At 39.3% G+C, this 23,482-nt stretch overlaps 1 protein-coding gene across 1 annotated transcript in view; it reads left to right on the forward strand.

Moving 5' to 3' along the window:
• Positions 1 to 23,482, forward strand: part of LOC126419529 (uncharacterized) — a 102,644-nt gene that overhangs the window by 72,879 nt on the left and 6,283 nt on the right. Inside the window, exon 8 of the mRNA XM_050086718.1 lies at positions 2,948 to 3,106. Coding sequence (XP_049942675.1) covers positions 2,948 to 3,106 — 159 coding nt within the window. The remainder of the gene's footprint in view (positions 1 to 2,947; positions 3,107 to 23,482) is intronic.

Here is a 23,482-nt window from a genome sequence, read left to right on the forward strand (position 1 = left end):
TGATTGGATAATTGATAAGGTTGCTGTAATAAGATTTTACAACTATCTCTGGTACATAGTTCATGAATCTGGGACTCTGTCCTTAGGTATGTTGTGGCAATAATAATTACGGTAAATATAGTAAAAGCTATGCAGCAAGCAGATGAAGCTGAAGAAGATGGAAGGAAGAAAAAGTCGGCTGAACACACGTAGTCTGCTTTAAAGAGATTTTTTATTTTGTACAGACTTTGAGTTCTCATCTTTTGCCACATTTGGTACAAAATCTTTCTTCAGGAGATTGTGCATCATAACTGACTTCTGCAACAAAATCCCTTTAGCTCCTGCTTGTAACAGTGGAATTGGAAAATATCAGAAAAGAGAGTCATACTCAACCAAGATTTCAGGAGTAATCTCACAAAAGATGAAACTGAGGCATAACTTGTTTCCCAAACGGTTGCTGGAGAACGTATAAAGTATACAGCTGCTACCATATTCTTTCTTAGGAAAAAAGAAAAAAATCTTCAATATCTGTTTGCTCACATCGTGTTTTGGTTCAATAGAAGTTGTAAATAAAAATACATTTCTGTTAGAGAAATAGTGCTTATTATAAAATGATACAAAATTTTCTCGAATTTTTCACATTTTCAGGTTATTTTGGAACATATGTGGTAAACTGTGTTCAGCATGTTTTTTTTTTTTTTTTTTTTTTAACAATTGCTGCAATGGCCTTGATGTGTTCCCATCTATTCATCTAACAAGTAGAGGGCCACAGCCACGGAACTGACTTTTCAACCATTACACTATGCTGCCAGTCTCTAACCTATTTGGGGTGGGGGTGGTAGTATGGAAGACTTACGTGTCAATTATAAATATAAAGCGTTTGGAACAGTTTCAACCAGAATTGGTGCACACATGTATACCCACCTTAAAAAAACTTGCTGTCCGACACCCCTAGCACTCTTAGGGATGAAACGGAGAGTAGGAAAGGGAGGGCAGATGTGAGAAGGGAGGGGAGTGGTTGGGGAGGCACATGTGATTGTAACTCGGGAATACATGGAGAAATAAGTACACACATTAGAACCACTAGATAATTACTGTGAGGGTAACACAGCCCTAAAATCCGTGTTTATGTGTTTGGTGTGAACAAATAATGACATGTAAGCTGAAACCAAAGGCTCCATTAAATTATCATTCACATACTTCCCATGTTACCATATATATTCACTGAAAAGAAGTCCATTAGTCCCGAACACATCCTGTTTAGATAATCAAATTTTGTATTATATTAATACTGCAGTGAAATTGCAAAAGTATTTTGTGTATAATTTATATACTGAATTTGTATGTTTTAAATGATCTAAATAAACTAAATTTGGTTTTGCAATGCATAGACAGGTTTCATTGCTATTCCTAACTAATATAAGATCAAGACAAATAAATAACTGGGCAGTGGCATGTAACCAGCTAATTTTATTTAATAATCAATCAAAATGTTGTTTTCTTGCACTTACACCACTCATAGAAATAATGTCTATGATTCATTATGCATTGATTTTATCTTACTTTATTGGTGTTAAGCCAAATTTGTGTGTATTGAAAGTTTATGAAAATTGAATCAAAATTGTCATAAATTTTGAGCATATTCTCCTCTTACACTGTTCACAATTAAAGTGCATTTTCAGATTACTGAAAATACTTGTGCAAAATAAAATGTTTGGTGTACTTGTCATTTTAGATAGCGGAACATATATCACATAAAGAAGGATCACGAATTTCAGCTGCACAACAGATGTTGACATTGACCAGATAAATTATTAAACATGCATCTGAGACAAGATTATGTAACTGAGACCAAATAATCATAATAAAATCGGTATAACAGTTAATGAAACTTCCTGGCAGATTAAAACTGTATGTTAGACTGAGACCCAGACTTGGGAACTTTGCCTTTCATGGCAAGTGCTCTGTTGATTCAGCTACCCAAGCACAACTCACAACTCACTTAATGTCTGCCCAAGGTTTGTTGGGGTTGTTTTGGGGGAAGAGACCAAACTGCAAGGTCATCAGTCTCATGGGATTAGGGAAGGATGCGGAAGGAAGCCGGCCGTGCCCTTTCAAAGGAACCATCCTGGCATTTGCCTGGAACGATTTAGGGAAATCACGGAAAACCTAAATCAGGATGGGGGATTGAACCATCTACCCAGACAGTTGTAGGTAGTAAATTTTTCACTCTTGGCTACGTTTTTGTTGGGAGTCATCAACCAGAAGTTGCAACAAAGTCGCCAGTTTAGTAGAACAAGACAATAATTTTATCAGGATACACTGTTAAGAAAAGTGAGATCCCACATCCGGATTTATTATAGGTTTACTGAGAGCTAGTTACAACAAAATTTACAACAAATTGTCCATGATGATGCATCATATCTTTTATATAAATTTCCTACAAAATCATGAATGATAGAATGCAAACATTGGAATAAGTTTTGCAGTCTTCAATACCAAGAGATGGCACATACATAAAAACAAGGAAGTGGAAGCTGTTATCATTGAGGTTCTGTATTCAATTATCCTTATAGAGGGTAAATCTACACAAAGTTTTAGATAGTAATTTGATGGCACTGGTTTTATCTGTGGAGAAAATACTTGTGAGTAATTTGCACTGATACAAGTTTCTTCCACTTACATATTTATCAGTTACATTTATTTCTTTTCATCTTTCTACCAGTATAAGGAAACAGGGTCATTTTGTAATGTAAGTGTAACCATTATTTGTAAATGAAATAAGTTTTCCTGCACAGAATATGTTTAAATTATGTGATCTCCTGCAACAGCCCTCTATAGGCAGACATATTCATTGTATTTAATTATAAAAAATTAATGGGACAAGTCAAGAAAGTTTCTCACAGTATGTTTCATCATTTGATAATTGCAACAGAAATGAAATAACTTGAAAAATACCTTGTTGCAGGTACAGATTTTTTGATGATGAGGTTCTAGATGGAAGCGATCCTGTCACCCTGCATCCATTACAGAGTGGTTATATCAGCTATAAAAATAATACTGATTGTGCGTTAATAACAACACCTACTGCACCAAGGACACCAGAATCACCAAATGAACAAAACAGGTGAATGCATTTACTGGCAGAAGATTAATAACTGCATTTTCATACTTACTAAAGAATAAAAGCATACACTGAGAATGACTGTTATACAGTAAAACTTTGTTTATACGTTTTTCAATGACTACAGGAAAAAAAATGTATAAGTGTGAAAAATGTATATATGAAATATATCACCAAACTATCAAATTAATTCGTAACATAAATGAAAAATCCAGTAAATAAAAAGTTACATTCTACATAACTTTATATAGGCTTACTAGCTACCATACTGAACAAAGATATAATGAAAAACGTAAACCTCTACACAGAAGAAAACATCATTTTGTAAAAAAAAAAAGTCCATAATTTTTGCTTGTTTTTTCTTTGATGTGGCAATAGCTTACACTGTCCCCTCAAAATGGGATAACTCTGTCATTATTTTATCAGAAACACTGTGGCGCATCACAAATTGTTTAATTATTTATAATGCATTTACTGAATTGTTAAACATCATGGAGGAATGCTGAGACTCTTCTGTGTCATCCTCATGATCAGTTTCGTCCTCTTCCAGGTCCTGTGATGACATTGAACTATCTCAGCGATAGTTGTGGGTTCTGTAGTGATGAGGTTTTCATCAACGTTCACATAATCCTCAAATGGTGCCTGCTCTTAAAGTCGATTCCATTCTTCATATTTCAGTAAATATCCTCAGTATGATCATTTCCACCAAGATCATGGACTTCATTTTCAAATCCGTTTTTTTTGGAAACAGTTCCAAATGGTATAGTCTGAAACTGTGCCATGAAGCTTCAGTGTTGTACAGCGCCTATCAGAAGAAGCAAATTCATTAATAATTTCTCAAAGTGTTCTTTGGCTCCGGTACCACAACATGAAATAAATGGCAAGTAAAACTCTTACCTGTAAAATGTTTATTTTCATTTCTTCCTTTTTTTCAATGTTTACACACCTGACGGCTTGATGCACAGTCATTTTGCAATTATGCAACTTGAAATTATGTATTACTCCAAGGTCAAGTGACTGGGGCTTACTCGTGCAATTCGCTGGAAAGAATTCTGTGGTCACATTTCTCAAACAGGAAGTAAGAGGAGGATGTGCTGCACACCTGTTTGCAGACAATAATACTTCTGGCCTGCTGCACCCATTTTCACATCATGTCGAAGCCAGCTTTCGAAAACTTTTGTTGTAATCCACAATATCTTGTTACTAGTGTATTTTGTGGGAAACATGACAGTGTCCTTAAAACAATGGGGCTTGGAAAATTTGCTAATTGTAAGTGGGGGGAGCTTCTTGCTCCCATCACTGTTAGCACATAACAGCACTGTTACACGTTGTTTACATTGTTTGTCTCCGTGGCAATTCTCGGCTTTGAATGCCATTGTGGGGTCAGGCATTATATTGTAAAACAAGCCTGTCTCATCTGCGTTGAAAATGTTTTTAGGAGCATATTGGGAAGTCCGTTCTTTCAAACGGGTTTCCTTCCAATCTCTCACTGTTTCGGGATCGGCACTTTTGCTTTTGCCACATACCTTCTGACATCTGATGCCATGTCTTACCTTAAATTTGTACAGCTAACCTGATGGAGCAGGGAAAATTTTCCACACTGAGTCGAATTGCAAATTCTTTTGCTTGTTCACAAAGCATTGGACCACAAAGAGGAAAGCCTTCTGCTTTATGTTGTCTGAACCATTGTAACAATCAATCTTCCATGTCCTCATATTTCCTGCCCTGAATGCAGGTTTGCTTACTAGTAGAAATTCCGAACACACATCCGCACATGCATCTCCTTTGCCTTTGTTGCTATAGAATTTAAAGTAGATGTAGAAATTCCTAATTCCTTAGCAATGTCCACTCGCTTTCAATTACTGTTTTCCTTCACAACTCTCAAAATTTGTAGCTTTTCATCAATAGTAATGCTTTTCTTTTTTCTTCCACTCATGTTACCAGTTCTCAAAATAATTAGAAATACAGTACTATAGCCTATACAGTATGAGGTGTGATGTGTTTCGGGATTTCCGAGTGACGTGCAACAATTCTTGTCCAGTTGTGCCATAGTTCAGCAGAAGTCTTGTAATTTTGGAAAACAAATGAGTGCTATACCTACTACCAGCCTTCCCTAAGGCTGTCACCATTACCGTAATAGTAAGCTTCATGCATTATACTGTACTTTCCAATACTGTACAGTCTCTGTATAACGTCTGGTTTTTGTGATGACTCTATAATTGCAGTTTATACTGTTGTTGTGTATCTGTAAAACAATCTCAAGTGTGTCACATTAAAAATTAAGTGTTAGTTGGATTCGGATGCTCGCAACAAAGTGATTTTCTAGTTGGCAACCGTGGTGCTGTGTTAACAGATGGAGCTTAGGCCAGTATTATACTATCAAATTTTCTTTCACAGTGATCTTTGACGTGGCACAAAAGGGGGTATTTCACTGTCATCCAATATTTCCTCAAAGTTCCTTCATAATGGCCTATAACAACTTAATACTATTCTCTGCAGTTCAATTTTACTTACGCCATCGGCAGTGTCCCCCCATGAACCATGGACCTTGCCGTTGGTGGGGAGGCTTGCGTGCCTCAGCGATACAGATAGCCGTACCGTAGGTGCAACCACAACGGAGGGGTATCTGTTGAGAGGCCAGACAAACGTGTGGTTCCTGAAGAGGGGCAGCAGCCTTTTCAGTAGTTGCAAGGGCAACAGTCTGGATGCTTGACTGATCTGGCCTTGTAACAATAACCAAAACGGCCTTGCTGTGCTGGTACTGCGAACGGCTGAAAGCAAGGGGAAACTACAGCCGTAATTTTTCCCGAGGGCATGCAGCTTTACTGTATGATTACATGATGATGGCGTCCTCTTGGGTAAAATATTCCGGAGGTAAAATAGTCCCCCATTCGGATCTCCGGGCGGGGACTACTCAAGAGGATGTCGTTATCAGGAGAAAGAAAACTGGCGTTCTACGGATCGGAGCGTGGAATGTCAGATCCCTTAATCGGGCAGGTAGGATAGAAAATTTAAAAAGGGAAATGGATAGGTTGAAGTTAGATATAGTGGGAATTAGTGAAGTTCGGTGGCAGGAGGAACAAGACTTCTGGTCAGGTGACTACAGGGTTATAAACACAAAATCAAATAGGGGTAATGCAGGAGTAGGTTTAATAATGAATAGGAAAATAGGAATGTGGGTAAGCTACTACAAACAGCATAGTGAACGCATTATTGTGGCCAAGATAGATACGAAGCCCACGCCTACTACAGTAGTACAAGTTTATATGCCAACTAGCTCTGCAGATGACGAAGAAATTGAAGAAATGTATGATGAAATAAAAGAAATTATTCAGATTGTGAAGGGAGACGAAAATTTAATAGTCATGGGTGACTGGAATTCGAGTGTAGGAAGAGGGAGAGAAGGAAACATAGTAGGTGAATATGGATTGGGGGACAGAAATGAAAGAGGAAGCCGCCTGGTCGAATTTTGCACGGAGCACAACATAATCATAACTAACACTTGGTTTAAGAATCATGAAAGAAGGTTGTGTACATGGAAGAACCCTGGAGATACTAAAAGGTATCAGATAGATTATATAATGGTAAGACAGAGATTTAGGAACCAGGTTTTAAATTGTAAGACATTTCCAGGGGCAGATGTGGACTCTGACCACAATCTATTGGTTATGACCTGTAGATTAAAACTGAAGAAACTGCAAAAAGGTGGGAATTTAAGGAAATGGGACCTGGATAAACTAAAAGAACCAGAGGTTGTACAGAGATTCAGGGAGAGCATAAGGGAGCAATTGACAGGAATGGGGGAAATAAATACAGTAGAAGAAGAATGGGTAGCTTTGAGGGATGAAGTAGTGAAGGCAGCAGAGGATCAAGTAGGTAAAAAGACGAGGGCTAGTGGAACTCCTTGGGTAACAGAAGAAATATTGAATTTAATTGATGAAAGGAGAAAATATAAAAATGCAGTAAGTGATACAGGCAAAAAGGAATACAAACGTCTCAAAAATGAGATCGACAGGAAGTGCAAAATGGCTAAGCAGGGATGGCTAGAGAACAAATGTAAGGATGTAGAGGCCTATCTCACTAGGGGTAAGATAGATACCGCCTACAGGAAAATTAAAGAGACCTTTGGAGATAAGAGAACGACTTGTATGAATATCAAGAGCTCAGATGGAAACCCAGTTCTAAGCAAAGAAGGGAAAGCAGAAAGGTGGAAGGAGTATATAGAGGGTCTATACAAGGGCGATGTACTTGAGGACAATATTATGGAAATGGAAGAGGATGTAGATGAAGATGAAATGGGAGATATGATACTGCGTGAAGAGTTTGACAGAGCACTGAAAGACCTGAGTCGAAATAAGGCCCCCGGAGTAGACAATATTCCATTGGAACTACTGACGGCCGTGGGAGAGCCAGTCCTGACAAAACTCTACCATCTGGTGAGCAAGATGTATGAAACAGGCGAAATACCCTCAGACTTCAAGAAGAATATAATAATTCCAATCCCAAAGAAAGCAGGTGTTGACAGATGTGAAAATTACCGAACTATCAGCTTAATAAGTCACAGCTGCAAAATACTAACACGAATTCTTTACAGACGAATGGAAAAACTAGTAGAAGCCAACCTCGGGGAAGATCAGTTTGGATTCCGTAGAAACACTGGAACACGTGAGGCAATACTGACCTTATGACTTATCTTAGAAGAAAGATTAAGGAAAGGCAAACCTACGTTTCTAGCATTTGTAGACTTAGAGAAAGCTTTTGACAATGTTGACTGGAATACTCTCTTTCAAATTCTAAAGGTGGCAGGGGTAAAATACAGGGAGCGAAAGGCTATTTACAATTTGTACAGAAACCAGATGGCAGTTATAAGAGTCGAGGGACATGAAAGGGAAGCAGTGGTTGGGAAGGGAGTAAGACAGGGTTGTAGCCTCTCCCCGATGTTGTTCAATCTGTATATTGAGCAAGCAATGAAGGAAACAAAAGAAAAATTCGGAGTAGGCATTAAAATTCATGGAGAAAAATAAAAACTTTGAGGTTCGCCTATGACATTGTAATTCTGTCAGAGACAGCAAAGGACTTGGAAGAGCAGTTGAATGGAATGGACAGTGTCTTGAAAGGAGGATATAAGATGAACATCAACAAAAGCAAAACAAGGATAATGGAATGTAGTCTAATTAAGTCGGGTGATGCTGAGGGAATTAGATTAAGAAATGAGGCACTTAAAGTCGTAAAGGAGTTTTGCTATTTGGGGAGCAAAATAACTGATGATGGCCGAAGTAGAGAGGATATAAAATGTAGGCTGGCAATGGCAAGGAAAGCGTTTCTGAAGAAGAGAAATTTGTTAACATCCAGTATAGATTTAAGTGTCAGGAAGTCGTTTCTGAAAGTATTCGTATGGAGTGTAGCCATGTATGGAAGTGAAACATGGACGATAAATAGTTTGGACAAGAAGAGAATAGAAGCTTTCGAAATGTGGTGCTACAGAAGAATGCTGAAGATTAGATGGGTAGATCACATAACTAATGAGGAAGTATTGAATAGGATTGGGGAGAAGAGAAGTTTGTGGCACAACTTGGCCAGAAGAAGGGATCGGTTGGTAGGACATGTTCTGAGGCATCAAGGGATCACCAATTTAGTATTGGAGGGCAGCGTGGAGGGTAAAAATCGTAGAGGGAGAGCAAGAGATGAATACACTAAGCAGATTCAGAAGGATGTAGGTTGCAGTAGGTACTGGGAGATGAAAAAGCTTGCACAGGATAGAGTAGCATGGAGAGCTGCATCAAACCAGTCTCAGGACTGAAGACCACAACAACATCGGCAGTGTAGTGTGCTGATGTTGGCAACACCATCTTCATATAATTCAAATGTTTTGTTATGAAATGTTCATTTTATGAGTATAACTAATTTGCTGAGCAGACAAGGGTTCATGCAAGAATCTGTCAAGCGTAGAGCAAGAACAGCTTCAATTATTTACTTTGTGGTGAAATGAATCCCCAGCAATGAATGGTCATTGCCAACATCAACACACTAAGCCACCGATGCCGTAAGTAAAATTATACCTAGTCTGCAGTTGACTGCACTGCAGTTGCATTGTCATTGCATTTGCAAGAGAAACAGAAGAAAAGGAAACATACTTGGGTGAAACTGTGGACTTCATGGCAAGATGAAAAAGAGCCGAGGATGTAAAGTTGCATGAAAATCCCCTTGGGAATGGACGAGAGTACATTTCAATATATGCTCAAGAAAGAGGCTCCTTATATTATGAAGCTGAACACACTCCTCAGAAATGCTACATCCACAAAAGACAGACTTAACATAACACTGTGATTTCTAGCTGCTCTAGTTTGCAGTACTGGTATAGCACTCTAATGTTGCAGTGCACATTGATGAAAATAATACCAGAAATGTTTGAAGCTATTTATAATGCACTAGATACGTGAAGGCAAATAAATTCAATATGTACTGCAGTCATGAAGAATTTTTATTTCCATAGAAGTTGTAGATTTTCTCCTTTATATTCTCGGGGGTATATCTTGGCCGTACTTCACGGCTAATAGCATCAGCAATTTTTTTATAGTTCTCACTTTTTATTCTGTTTTTGTACTCGGGATGTCGTAAGCTACACAGTGCTTCATCTGCCTCAAATATTTCTATTAATTTCATTATATCTGTGATGCACCACGTAAATCTGGGAGTCATATTGATAAGCATTGTGTGTCAGACAGCTGCAGCGATGCTAGTGCTCCAAGTGGTTGATTTCTCCATGCAGTAAACATAAGGTGAATGCTTCCTTTGATAAGAACTCTAATGCGAGGCGCTAGAGTTGATCAAAGAAAATTTGACCAATGCCGTAACTTCGACAAAGTTCCTTATTACACTATCAAATTTTATTATAGTCTAATATTGGCCTTACCAATCCACTTCTCGGCAACCAACTCTGAAACACTGCATCATAACTTGTGCACACTGTGATAATTTGTCAGGGGGGGAGGGGGTGGGGGGAAGAGTATAAGTGAGAAAAACGTATAAGTGAAAAATGTATAAATGAAGTTTTACTTTATATGGATTTATTATTACTGTTATTGGCAGTGAACTAATGCAGGGTATTATTCTTGTCACATAAGTAAGATTGTATGATTTATGATTTTTGTTGTGGCGGGTCATGACCACAAGTATTCAGCTATACATACCAGGAGTAATGTAATAGTATCTTGAAATATTATTGGCACTGTGATTGCATGGAACTAACTTAAAAGGTATTATAAATTTTTGTCTTTAGTAGTCCTTTTACATAGCTTGAATACAAAGACTTAGTGTGAAATTGGCAAGATTTTTTGCTTTCAGTAGGTGTAATTATATAATTCTTCGATCTACTCCATTATTCTGCTGTCAACTGAACCCTCACCTAATTCTGCCACACCACAAAAATAGTGACAGGAAATCGCAATGAACAACTGTTGGTTGATTATACATTCCAGTTACACGCAGTATATTATAATCTTGCCAGAAATACAATATATGCAGTTTGTAAGTAACTAGTGAACAGATAAGACTGCAGTTAAGAGTTAACTTAGATAATGAAACTAAACTTCATTTGAAGTGGAATTACTCAGAAAACAAGTGTGGAGGATGCTTATCCAGGTGTACATGAAGGCAGTTGTGTGTTACTTGTAGTGATACAAGGGACGAGGATTAAGGGTTATGTTTAACGGCAACACAGTAAACAGGCAAATTGTGGAATTTATTGTGACTGTTTGTTCTGGGGAGCTTGTGCATGAGGTGGTAGGAATGGAGGGGAACAGGTTGGATTCATGTGAAAATGTCAGAGATGAGCCTAAGGATGTGACCAGTTATTGGTGTTTGTAAGTGAAGGTGTTGACAAAGACTGTCCACTCACAAACCACTGCAGTTCATCACAACAGTAGTGGGGGCTTTATCTGCAAGTAAGGTGTAAGCAATGATCTTTGACAAGTAATCAAAATGTCATGGGTCCTGGGTATGAACCTTGCTTAAATTTTGAATACAAATCTCCAGCAATGGCGGTCAAAGACTTCCAGCGGAAGAAGCCACCCTCATTCTGCCAAAGGCATAGTCAAAGAGGGTGGAGGAGCAGATAGAGGTTCAGGTCACTATCTTGCCCTTGCAGTGGCAAAATGTCCTAAAAGGTGGAAAAGTGTGCAGTTACCTACAGCATGAGGATGTAGAAGGTAACGGAAACCACTACATTAAATTCGCGCAGTTAATATGCACGGGATATGTGACTGGTAATTGAAAAAGTGTCATGATTATCTCTCCATTGGAACAAAAATCCAGAATCAGTCCCCCCCCCCCCCAATTTGGATTTCTGGGAGGGGACTGCCAAGGGGGAGGTGACCATGAGAAAAAGGTGAAATAACCAATGAAACAGTTACGTTCTGTGAGGCAGGGCATGGAATGTCAGAAGTTTGAATTTGGTAGGTAAGCTAGGAAACCTGAAAAGGGAGATTCTAAGGCTCAATCTAGATATAGTGGGGGGTCAGTGAGGTGAAAGGGAAAGAAGGTAAGGATTTTTGGTCAGACAAGTATAGGATAATATCAACAGCAGCAGAAAATGGTATAATGGGAGTAGGATTTGTTATGAATAGGAATGTGGAGCAGAGAGTGAGTTACCATGAACAGTTCAGTGATAGAGTTGTTCTCATTAAAATCTACAACAAACCAACACTGACAGCAATAGTTCAGGTATATATGCTGACATCATTAGGAAAAGATAATGTGTGTGTGTGTGTGTGTGTGTGTGTGTGTGTGTGTGTGTGTGTGTGTGTGTGTGTGTGAGAGAGAGAGAGAGAGAGAGAGAGAGAGAGAGAGAGAGAGAGAGAGAGAGAGAGAGACAGAGAGAGAGAGAAAATGAGGATATTGGACAGGTAATTCAGTACGTAAGGGAAGGTAAAAATCTAATATTCATGGGGGATTGGAATGCAGTTGTAAGGAAAGTAGCAGAACTAATGTGTGCAAGAGAATATGGGCTTAGTAGTAGCAATAAGAGAGGAGATAGACGAAGTGAGTTCTGCAATAAATTTTCAGGAATCACAAGGGGAGGGGGAAGGCCAGGGGACATGGGAAAATTTCAATTGGATTACATCATGGTCAGTCAGAGGTTGCGAAATCAAATATTGGATTGTAAGATGTACATAGGAGGTGGTATGGAGCATAATTTGACTTTGATTAAGAGTAGCATGAAGTGTAAGAGACTAGTCAGGAAGAATCAGTGCACAAAGATGTGGGCGACAGGAGTAGTTTGGAGTGATGAGATGTGCTTGAAGTTCTCTGAGACTATAGATACTATACTAATGATAGTTCAGCAGGCAGTTCAGTTGTAGAGGAATGGACATATGTAAAATGGACAATCACAGAAGTTGGAAAGAAAAACAGATAAAAAGAAATCACTATGAAAAACCATCAGTAACAGAAGGAATACTTCAGTTGATAGAGGAAGGAAAGAAGTACAAAAATATTCAGGGAAATTGAAGAACACAGAAGTCACTTATAAACAAAATAAATAGGGCGTGCAGGGAAGCTAAGGCAAATTGGCTGCATGAAAAAAGTGAAGGAATAAAAAAAAAGAAGTGATTGCCAGAAGACTGACTCAGATAAAGAAAAGTCAAAATGAATTAAAAGCAAGGGCAGAAACATTAAGAGAGTGCAGTAGAAATTGCAATGTTATATGCAGAGGAGAGAGAGGATAGGTGGAAAGAGTACATTGGAGGCCTCTGAAGGAGGGGCCTTGTCTGTTGATATGACAGAAGTAGAAATAAGAGTCGATACGGAAGAGACAGGGCATCAAGTAATAGAATCGGAATTTAAAAGAGTTTTGGAACATTTAAGATCAAATAAAGCAGAAGAGATAGACAACATTTCAAAGGGATTTCTAAAATCATTAGGGGAATTTGCAACAAAACAACTATTCACATTTGGGTGTCGGGTTATGAGACTGCTGATACACTAGCAGGCATCCATGCATGCAATTCCCAAGACTGTAAGAGCTGCCAAGTGTGGGAATTATCACACAGTCAAATTAACAACTCATGCAGCTCAGTTGCTGACAAGAATAACATACATAAAAATGGAGAAGAAAATTGAGGATCTGTTGGATGAAGATCAGTTTGGCTTTAAGAAAGATAAAAGCAACAAAGAGGCATTTCTGATGTTGGGATTGATAATGGAAGCAAGACTGAAGAGTAACCAAACACGTTGAGAGGATTAGTTGAGCTGTAAAAAATGTTCACTAATGTAAAATGATGTACGAGATGTTTGAAATTCTGGGAGAAATAGGGATAAACAATAGGGAGAGATGGGTAATCTGTACTAAAGACAATTAGTTGTTTAATGTTGTTACCAAAAATCTCAAAAAGTTCTTGACTGATTTACTTCAGCCTTGTCTTTTTTTCCCTTTCATTTCAGTGACCCCCACTATATCTAGACTAAACCATAGCATTTCCCTTTCCAAATTTTCTAGCTTCCCTGTAATAAACAATTGAATGGACATAAGCTACAGATTTTTCAAATATATGTAATACATGTATGTCATATAGCAGGGAAATGTTGTTAGCAAAAATCTTGAAAAGTTCTTGAGTGATTAACTCTGAATATTTACGTGATGCTCTGATAAACGTTCAGACAGACATAAGCTTCATATTTTAAAATACATGTAGTATACAAACATATGTATTATACGAAAAGGGGAAAATTGTTAACAAAAATCTCAGAAAGTCCTTGATCACTTCACTTCAAATTTTTACATGATACTCTATAAATATTCATATGAACATAGACTGCATATCTTTTTAATAAAAAATATACAGGTTTTATGTTAAAACTGGCTGTGAGAAAGAAAAAGCTGTGCTGTGAACCGAAAAAGTAACTGTGTTATCAGGGCATTAGACAAATCATTTTTTTCTGTAAATATTCTTTGTGTGTGTGTGTGTGTGTGTGTGTGTGTGTGTGTGTGTGTGTGTGTGTGTAAAATTTTAAACAAAAATTGTATATACAACAATATATGGTTTGTTTTCTTCCTCACAATTGGTTTTAAAAGAAAACAAGAAAATTGCATTTATGCCTTATGTTTAGAATACTACTACAGAATCCGAATCGTCTGAAACTTTGTAATCTTAGCTGTTCACAGATTAAAACTGTGCAAAATACCGTCATAGAAGCTACTATCCTCATAGATCCAGCTGCTGGAGAGGTCTCTCTCGTAAGCTGTATATCAATGATCCCAGCTGATTTACCCACTCATTTTAAGTAACTAAAATTCCCAATCAAAGTATTGTTTGGTTTTAATAACAATACTCAAGGCTGAAAGTTAGAGAGAGGGTTGAAGAGGAGATGAACAGAGAAGAGGAGGGAGGAAAAGGACATAGAAAGGGAGAAGGGGGATATGGATAAAGAAACAAGGGAAAGGGGGGATGGTGAGAGCTGTGCAGGAGGAGGCAGATAGAGGGAGGGTAGAGGCGGAGATTAGAACATGTGTCCAATTCCAGTACTTACTGAGCAGTTGTGAAGCAATGCGAGGTTCGCCAGTATACAATATGTGCAGGAACCAGGAGTGAACAACAAGACTGGAAGACCAAGAATGAAATGCTTTAGTTAACAATCTGTTCAATCTGTACATCAAAGAAGTGAGGATGGAAATAAAAGAAAAGTTCAAGAGTGGCATTAATATTCAAGGTGAAAGGATATCAATAATAAGATCTGCTGATGACACGGTTAACCTCGGTGAATGTGAAGAAGAATTACAGGAGCTGTTGAATGAAATGAAGAATCTAATGAGTGCCGAATATGGACTGAGAATAAATTGAAGAAAGACAAAAGTAATTAGAAGTAGCAGAAATGAGAAGAGTGAGAAACTTACCAGTGTTCGTGATCACGAAGTAGATGAAGTTAAGGAATGCTACCTAAGCAGAAGATTAGCCCATGATGGTCAGAGCAAGATAGACATAAAAACAGACTAGCACTGCCAAAAAGGGCATTCCTGGCCAAGAGAAATGTACGTGTATCAAACATAGGCCTTAATTTAGGAAGACATTTTTCAGAATGTGTGTTTGGAGCACAGCTTTGTATGTATGTTGTAATCTTACCCTCCCACACATCACCATTAAAGTTCTCATTTTTTGCGTAAATTTTTGAAAACTATGAGAGGAGTAAGATTACAAAAGAAGAACTTTTTACTTATCTTGATTATCTGAAAATTTCGATTCCTTACGTTTGTGATGACGTAATAACTATTGAAGAGTTGCCTGTTGCCACCACCACTTACATTTTGCAGTACTCACACTTTCCAAAGAGTTTACAAAGCAAATGATTTTACAAACTTTCTCCAAAATTATGTCATTATTTCATAAATTAATCCAGAAACAAATTTAATAATTAGTGTTTGTTTGTGCAATTAATAATATGAATTTTAAATATGCAACAAATTTTGTAATTTCAAATATTTTTAAAAGAGAGGTAATTTTAACTGTTAGTACTTATCAATGTTATACATTAATTTCTTTTTATACCTTTTAGCCTGAAATATAATACATTGTATACAAAATCATATGAATTCTTTTAATGAAACAGCTGAGATAATTTTAACCTATACAAGCTTCTAGAGTATACATGGTATCGGTTGTTTCCCTCAAAAAAAAAAGTGTGGGAGCACACAGACGAATAGTTGCATGTGCACAGTACAGGGGCAGCAGCAAAGACTCTTTGCTTTTTGTTTGTTTTTGTCTTAGATGTTCTGTGTTAATGTCTGGCTCATTGCTTCACAATAAAGTTGAACATTAAGAATACGAACGAGTCTATGATTAATAGAAAGGAGCTACAAAGTGGTGACCCCAAAATCAAAAGAACACGTACAGCAAGAGGCAGAGGAGGAGGACAATGAAGGTACACTGCAACATACGCCAAATAGCAGAAGCTCTACAGCACGATCAGTACACCAGCAAGGTATGCTGCATGGTCAGGTTTGGGAATTATGGAACGACATTCAACACCATGGAATGGATTCAGCGGAATGGGACAGTGATATTACCAGGACAAAATCCACAGCCGGAACACATATACAAGAGGAAGATTTGCTGGGACAATGCATGAAAGTACGCCCGCCGCCGTTCCTGGCTGATAAACCAGAACTTTGGTTCTCCATGTTAGAACTGGCATTCGTGCATAATCGGGTAACTGATGACCGGGAAAAGTTCATGATAGCGGCAAACAGTCTGGATGCCAGGGCAGCGGTATTGGTTGAAGAGATAATTAGATGGCTGCCAGAAATGCAACAATATACAGCATTGAAGAGCGTTTTAATAAGCCGGCTTACTAAACCGCTAGATCAAAGAATCTGCCAGGTGTTGCGAGGTGAATGTAGAGGTGACAGAGTTCCCTCCGAATATTGGAGGCATTTGCGTGGAATCGTGACAGAAAATGAATTTTCAAACATCACACTTCATTCCGTTTGGGCAGCACAGCTTCCACCTGCAGTAAGAGCAGCTGTGGCAGTGAATGACGGATACAATATACAAGCACTACTCCAACAGGGTTCATGCGACGGTTGAACCAACAAATTCTCTCAGTATAGCAAAGGTGGAGGCGACGACAGAAGAATACGAAGTGGTGGCGATTAATAAGCAGCGGTGCACTGTTACTGGTACACAACTTCAAAAACTCAAGGAACAGCTAGACAGGCTGCAGAAGCAGATGGAGGCGTTGAGAGCTACCGGTTCGGAGGTCCTGCCGACACATAAGGACTGCTGGGAAGGAGCAGTTGTGTTGGTATCATCAACGATTCAGGGAGCGAGCCTCAAAGTGCATTCTACCGTGCAGTCACTCTCACCACGTAAATAACATGGAGACTGTAAGTACAGATGTTTGTTTATTAACGGTATCTTGGCGACTTTATGTTCGGGATGTGACGGCTTTGTGTTATTATTTGATATTGTCAGCATGTGGCCAAAGGGGAAATGTACTTCCCTCAGTGACAGCACATCATTTTGCCTCAAGGCTGCAAATAAACAGCCCATAATGACATATGGCAGTTGTGTCAAGGAAGTGAATTGAGGACCTAGTATTATTTGTCATTGGACTTTCGTCATTGCAGATGTGGCAGAGTGCATATTAGGAGCAGATTTTCTATATGCATTCGGTATTGTGGTGGATATTCGGTTATCGCAGCTTAGAAGGGGCAAAGAGGTGGTGCATGTTCATGAAGGAATAATCACAGAGAAGGTGCACAGTTTGGTTGGAGTGAGAAGTATGCCGACTTAGAGAACCGTCAGCGCAGCCGATAGCCATGGTGGCCCATCATACAGTTCACCACATAAACAGCGTGCCTGGGCCTCTGGTCTCCCTCAGACCAAGAAGGTTGGCCCCAGACAGATTTGCAGACACAAAAGCTGAGTTCGAAGAGATGTTGGAAATGGGAGTCATACGAAGATCTGATAGTGCATGGGCCTCGCTTTCACATTTAGTGTGGAAGAAAGATGGAAGTTGGAGACCTTGTGGTGATTATAGGTTGTTGAATGCCCGTACGATACCTGATCGGTATCTGGTTCCCAACATTCGCGACTTTACAAATAAATTGGCCGGAGCTGAATGTTTCAGTGTAGTCAACTGTAAAAAAGAATACGACCAAATACTGGTGGCTGACAGTGACATACCGAAGACAGCAATTACTACCCCCTTTCGGTCTTCTCGAGTTTTTACACATGCCATTTGGTTTAAAAAACACTTCACAGATATGGCAGCATGAGGTGCTGCGACAGCTAGATTTCACTTTCGCCTATTTAGACTATATACTGGTGTTCTCAGCGACAGCAGCCCTCCGCGAAGAGCACCTGTGGACAGTTTTCGAGAGGCTACGTACTTATGGTGTAGTGGTGAATGACACCAAATGCAGTTTGCATAAAGATCAGGCGACTTACCTGGGTCTCACAGTCTCAGCAGCTGGCATCCGTCCTTTGGAGGATAAGGTCGAGTTTATCCAGCAGATGCCTCGCCCGTTAGATTTGCAACAGTTGTGGAGGTTCCTAGGTGTTTTAAATTTTTACTGCAGATCTGCCAGGAGCTGCGGCTTTTCAAGCGCCACTCACAGAGGCTTTGGCGGGCATGAACACTGGGAAAAATCAGAAGCTACAGCGGACATCAAGCATGCAGCGGGCGTTCGAGCGGATCAAGGAAAGTCTAAAGCAAGCAGTTTTACTAGCTCACCCAGAGAAAGATGCGAAGCTAGCTAGTCTTCTCCAAGAAACTCACAGCAGAATTGGCGTGCGTATGATAGAGAGCTGCTGGCTGCTTACGAAGCCATAAGGTATTTCCAGCCTTACGTGGAAGCCAGACCATTTACATTGTTTACAGGTCACAAACCGCTCACTTTCACATTCTGCAAGCATACAGAGACTTTGTCACCTAAACAATTAGGGCAACTGGAATATATAAGCCTGTTCACTACTGATTTACGACATATTAACGTGGCAGAGAATATGGTGGCAGGTTACTTCTTACGAGTTGCGGCAATAAAGTATTCAGTGAACTATGCTACAGTGGTGAGAGAGCAGAAAGATAATGCACAACTGCAAGTTTTTCGGCAGAGCATTCCCACTGGGTTGAAGTTAAGAAAACTGCATCTGGAAGGTGAGACAATACAGTTATGGTGCGATACCTCACAGGGACGGCCTAGACCTTCTGTGCTGGAGAGTTTGCACCAGAAAGTATTCGGAGGGTTACATGGTTTGGCTCATCCGGGACCTCGAGCAAGTGTAAATTTAATGACGGAGCATTTCTTGTGGCCAGGAATTAAGAGAGACTGTCGGAAGTGGGTGCAGATGTGCCTGGATTGTCAGCGATGTGAAGTGGGACGCCATGTGAAGAAGCCAGTGGGTAAAGTTGATGGGCCAACTGCTAGTTTCGAACGTGTGCATCTGGATATTGTTGGAACGTTGCCAATGTCTGAAGGCTATCGGTACCTATTGACGGCAATTGACAGATTTACGAGATGGCCAGAAGCAATCCCCACTTCAGACATATCAGCAGAGACAGTCAGTCAGGCGTTCTTGACGACATGGATAGCACTGTTCAGATGTCCGGTACATGTCACGATGGATCAAGGACATCAGTTCGAATCCTCCTTGTTCCTGGAGCTGGCAAACATGAGTGGGTTCCGCTGTCACTGTACCACAAGTTATCATCTATAAAGCAATGGCATGGTAGAGCGGTGGCACCGACCACTTAAGGCCGCGTTAATGTGCCATGGTGAGAATTGGTCAGCAGCATTGCCACTAGTGTTACTAGGATTATGTTTTCAAACCTACAGCGGAATTAGTATACGGGGAAACCTTGCGCCTACCTGGAGAGTTTTTTCAGAAGAGTACAGGTGAGATGGACTTGTTAATGAGAGTAAGGGCTCAACTGGCTGAGCTTAGGCTACAACCAGGGACACGGCATGGTGTTAGGCTGTCGTTCGTACATCGAGAATTGAGCAAATGCTCGCATGTAATATTGCAAACCGACACAGTCAGAACTCCATTGCAGCCACCATATAAAGTACTACACTGTACGGACCAGGCCGTGACTATCCTAGTTCACGATAAGAGTGTTATTGTGTCAATAGACCGGGTGAAGCCGGCTCACTTACTGCTAGAAGATGTAAGACAAGAAGAAAAGGCGGGCCTGCAGCAAGACGAGGGGTCCCTACAGAGTGCAGCGGATGGTAGGACAGCGAGCCGGATGAAGCCGCGAGAGGATACGACGATGGAGGAAGTACAGCCAGAAATTCGCACAAGAGCTGGGCGAAGGGTCCGGTAGAAGTTCCCGCACATTCCTGGAGCTCCGCTCTTCAGGGCGGGGGCTGTGTGGGAGCACGCAGATGAATAGTTGGCGTGTGCACAGTACAGGGGCAGTGGCAAAGACTCTAGTGTGCACATAATCATTTACTCTTTGCTTTGTGTTTGTTTTTGTCTTAGATGTTCTATGTTAATGTCTGGCTCAATGCTTCACAATAAAGTTTAACATTAAGAATACGAACTAGTCTATCATTAATAGAATGGAGCTACGTAGTGGCTACAAAGGTAATGTTAGAGGAGGATGTATCATTACAATGTGAAACACGGACTGTGGAAAACCAGAGCAGAACAGAATAGAAGCATTTGAGATGTGGTGCTACAGAAGAATGTTGAAACTTAGGTGGCCTAAGGATGTAAGGAATGAGGGGGTTCTCCACAGAATCGGTGAGGAACTCAACCGAAGGATAACAGTGACAAAGAGGGACAGGATGATAGGGCATGTGTTAAAACATCGTGGCATAACTTGTGTGATACAAGGGAGCCTGTAGAGGGTAAAAACTGTAGAGGAAACAGATAATGGAATATATCCAGTAAATAATTGAGGATGTAGACTAAAAGTGATACTCTGAGATTAAAAAGTTGCCGCATGAGAGGAATTCATGGTAGACTACTCAAAGCAGTCAGTAGACAGATGACTTAAAGACAATCAGGTTGGAAACAGTTTTGGGCCTTTGAATGGCTGCACTTTCACTGTCTACAAATTGTTGCCATCTGATGTTGCATAGGGAATGAAGACAACAAAAGGTTGGAGATGAGGAATTTCTGGAAGGGTACAAAAGTATGGTACTATGGAAATGCAGGAAGGTCATAGACATTGGGTGTGTTTCAGATACCAGGGTGGGTGGGAAAGAAGCAATTCAGCTGCACAGAGTGAATGAAGGAGAATACATTTTTTATTTCACGATGTCTAAATTGAATATATAGTCTTCTTTTTAAGTCAATAACAGCCTGGTTTGTATTTCTGAGAAATTGCTAAGAGATTTTTGGTTTGACTTCTAGAAGAAAAACAGAAAACCATGAGTTATAAGTGAATTACTGCCAACAATGGAAAAACAAAAAATATACTACTCACTTATTAGTTTATTTATCTTCATACTTAATGTATCAAACGCATAAAACTGCTGTTCACAGCAATATTGGTGGAGGCCATCAGCATATTAATGAGGAGTTCAAACATGACACCAAGCAGTAGTAAGACATTAGACTCACATTGAGGAGGATTGTGCTTCAGATCCTAGTCTGGCCATCCCTATTTAGGTTTTTTCTAAATTGCTTAAAGCAGATGCCAAGATTACTCCTTTGAAAGGACACAGCCAATTGCCTTCCCTGACTTAAGCTTGTGCTCTGTCTCTAAAGGTCTCATTATCAATGTGATTTTAAAAACCAGTTCCTTCCTTTTCAAACATGATCTAAGGAATCACCTTCAGAGGACGTCATGTTTCCAAGTAGAGAAGGAATTAGCATATTAGAGATAAAGTTAGTGAACTGCTTATAGATGTTGACTCTGAAATTATTGGTATATTGGAGCACCACTTAAATAATTTGACAATTCAGAGGCTTCTTTTACCAGGATAAAGATTAGCTTGCTGTTTTTCAAAGAGTTAATTACAGAGAGGGGGAGTGGCCATGTATGTAAAAAATGGTATTCCATATGAGCCCATAGGCAAATCATGGCACTATGTTTAACAGATATTTGAATGTTGTGCAGGGGTAGTTAAATTTAGTGAAACTAAACTTCTGATTTTTGTTGTTTATAAGTCTCCTAACTCTGACTTCAGAGCATTTCTGCTCAAGCTAAAGAGGGTTCTTGATTCAGTTTATAGGAAGTACCAGAAATTAGTAATATATGGTGGCTTCAATATTAATTTTGTATATGATTGCGCAAAAAAAAGTATGTTGGTAGATCTAAATTAATATGATCTGATGCAGATTGTGTTTTTTCCAACTACAGTGCAAAGGAACAGTAGCACAGCCATAGACAATATTTTTATTCATTCTTCATTACTAGATGGGCATTCTGTTAGTAAAAGGCTGAATGGCCTTTCAGACCATGATGCACAAATTTTAACACTAAAAGGCTTTTGCACTCAACCAAATGTCACATATAATTACTATGTAGGAAAGTTAATCGGCCTTAGAAGTCATTTAACAACTGAAAATGCTATATTGTCTCTTCTCTATGGGGTACTAGATTGGTTAAACAAAAAGTTTGAATGCTAGGCATATTTTTTGATTTAACTAAGGCATTTGATAGTGTTGATCACAAAATATTTCTCCAGAAGTTGGTCCATTACGGAATACGGGGAGGAGCTCACAATTGGTTCACCTCTTACTTTAACAGCAGACAGCAAAAGGTCATTATTCACAGTGTTGAGAATGGCCTGTGATGTGGGGTCTGAGTGGGGTATGGTCAAATGGAGAGTGCCCCAGGGATCAGTGTTGGGGCCACTCCCGTTACTTATTTATATAAATGATTTGCTGTCCGGTGTTACGGGTGACTCTAAAATGTTTCTATTTGCTGATGACACTAAGCTAGGTGGTAAAGGAAGTTGTGTGCAACATTGGCTTAGTTTCAAATAATGCAGTTCATGACATAAGTTCATCGCTTGTAGAAAATAAACTGACGTTAAATCACAGTAAGACTCAGTTTTACTAACACACAATTCAATAAAACCAACATTTTAATTTCACAGAATGGGCATATGATGAGTGAAACTGAACAGTTCAAATTTCTAGGTGTTCAGATGGATAGTAAACTGTCATGGAGAGTCCACATTCAGGATCTTGTTCAAACACTTAATACTGTCATTTTTACTATTCGAACGGTATCTGAAGTGAATGATCGTTCGACATGAAAATTAGTCTGTTTTGCTTTTTTTCATTTGCTTATGTTGTATGGTATTATATTTTGGGGTAACTCTTCCCATTCTAAAAGGATATTTTTGGCTCAGAAACGGGTGGTTCGGGCAATAAGTGGTGTAAGTTTGGGACCTCTTGTCAACCCCTGTTCACTAATCTGGGTATTGTGTCTGTATATGTGTGGATGGATATGTGTGTGTGCAAGTGTATACCCATCCTTTTTTCCCCCCTAAGGTAAGTCTTTCCGCTCCCGGGATTGGAATGACTCCTTACCCTCTCCCTTAAAACCCACTTCCTTTTGTTTTTCCCCTCTCCTTCCCTCTTTCCTGATGAGGCAACAGTTTGTTGCGAAAGCTTGAATTTTGTGTGTATGTTTGTGTGTCTGTCGACCTGCCAGCGCTTTCGTTCAGTAAGTCACCTCATCTTTGTTTTTATATATATATATATATATATATATATATATATATATATATATATATATATATATATATATATATATATATATATATATATATATATATATATATTTTCCTTACTGTTGTTTCTTGTTAACATTATCAGCTCATTCTCAAAAATAAGTAGCTTTCACTCAGTTAATACTTGGCAGAAATCCAACCTGCATTGGATCGGACTTCCTTAACTCTTGTGCGGAAAGGTGTGC

This window comes from Schistocerca serialis, chromosome 9 (genome assembly GCF_023864345.2).
Source record: "Schistocerca serialis cubense isolate TAMUIC-IGC-003099 chromosome 9, iqSchSeri2.2, whole genome shotgun sequence".
NCBI classification, from domain to species: Eukaryota; Metazoa; Arthropoda; class Insecta; order Orthoptera; family Acrididae; genus Schistocerca; species Schistocerca serialis.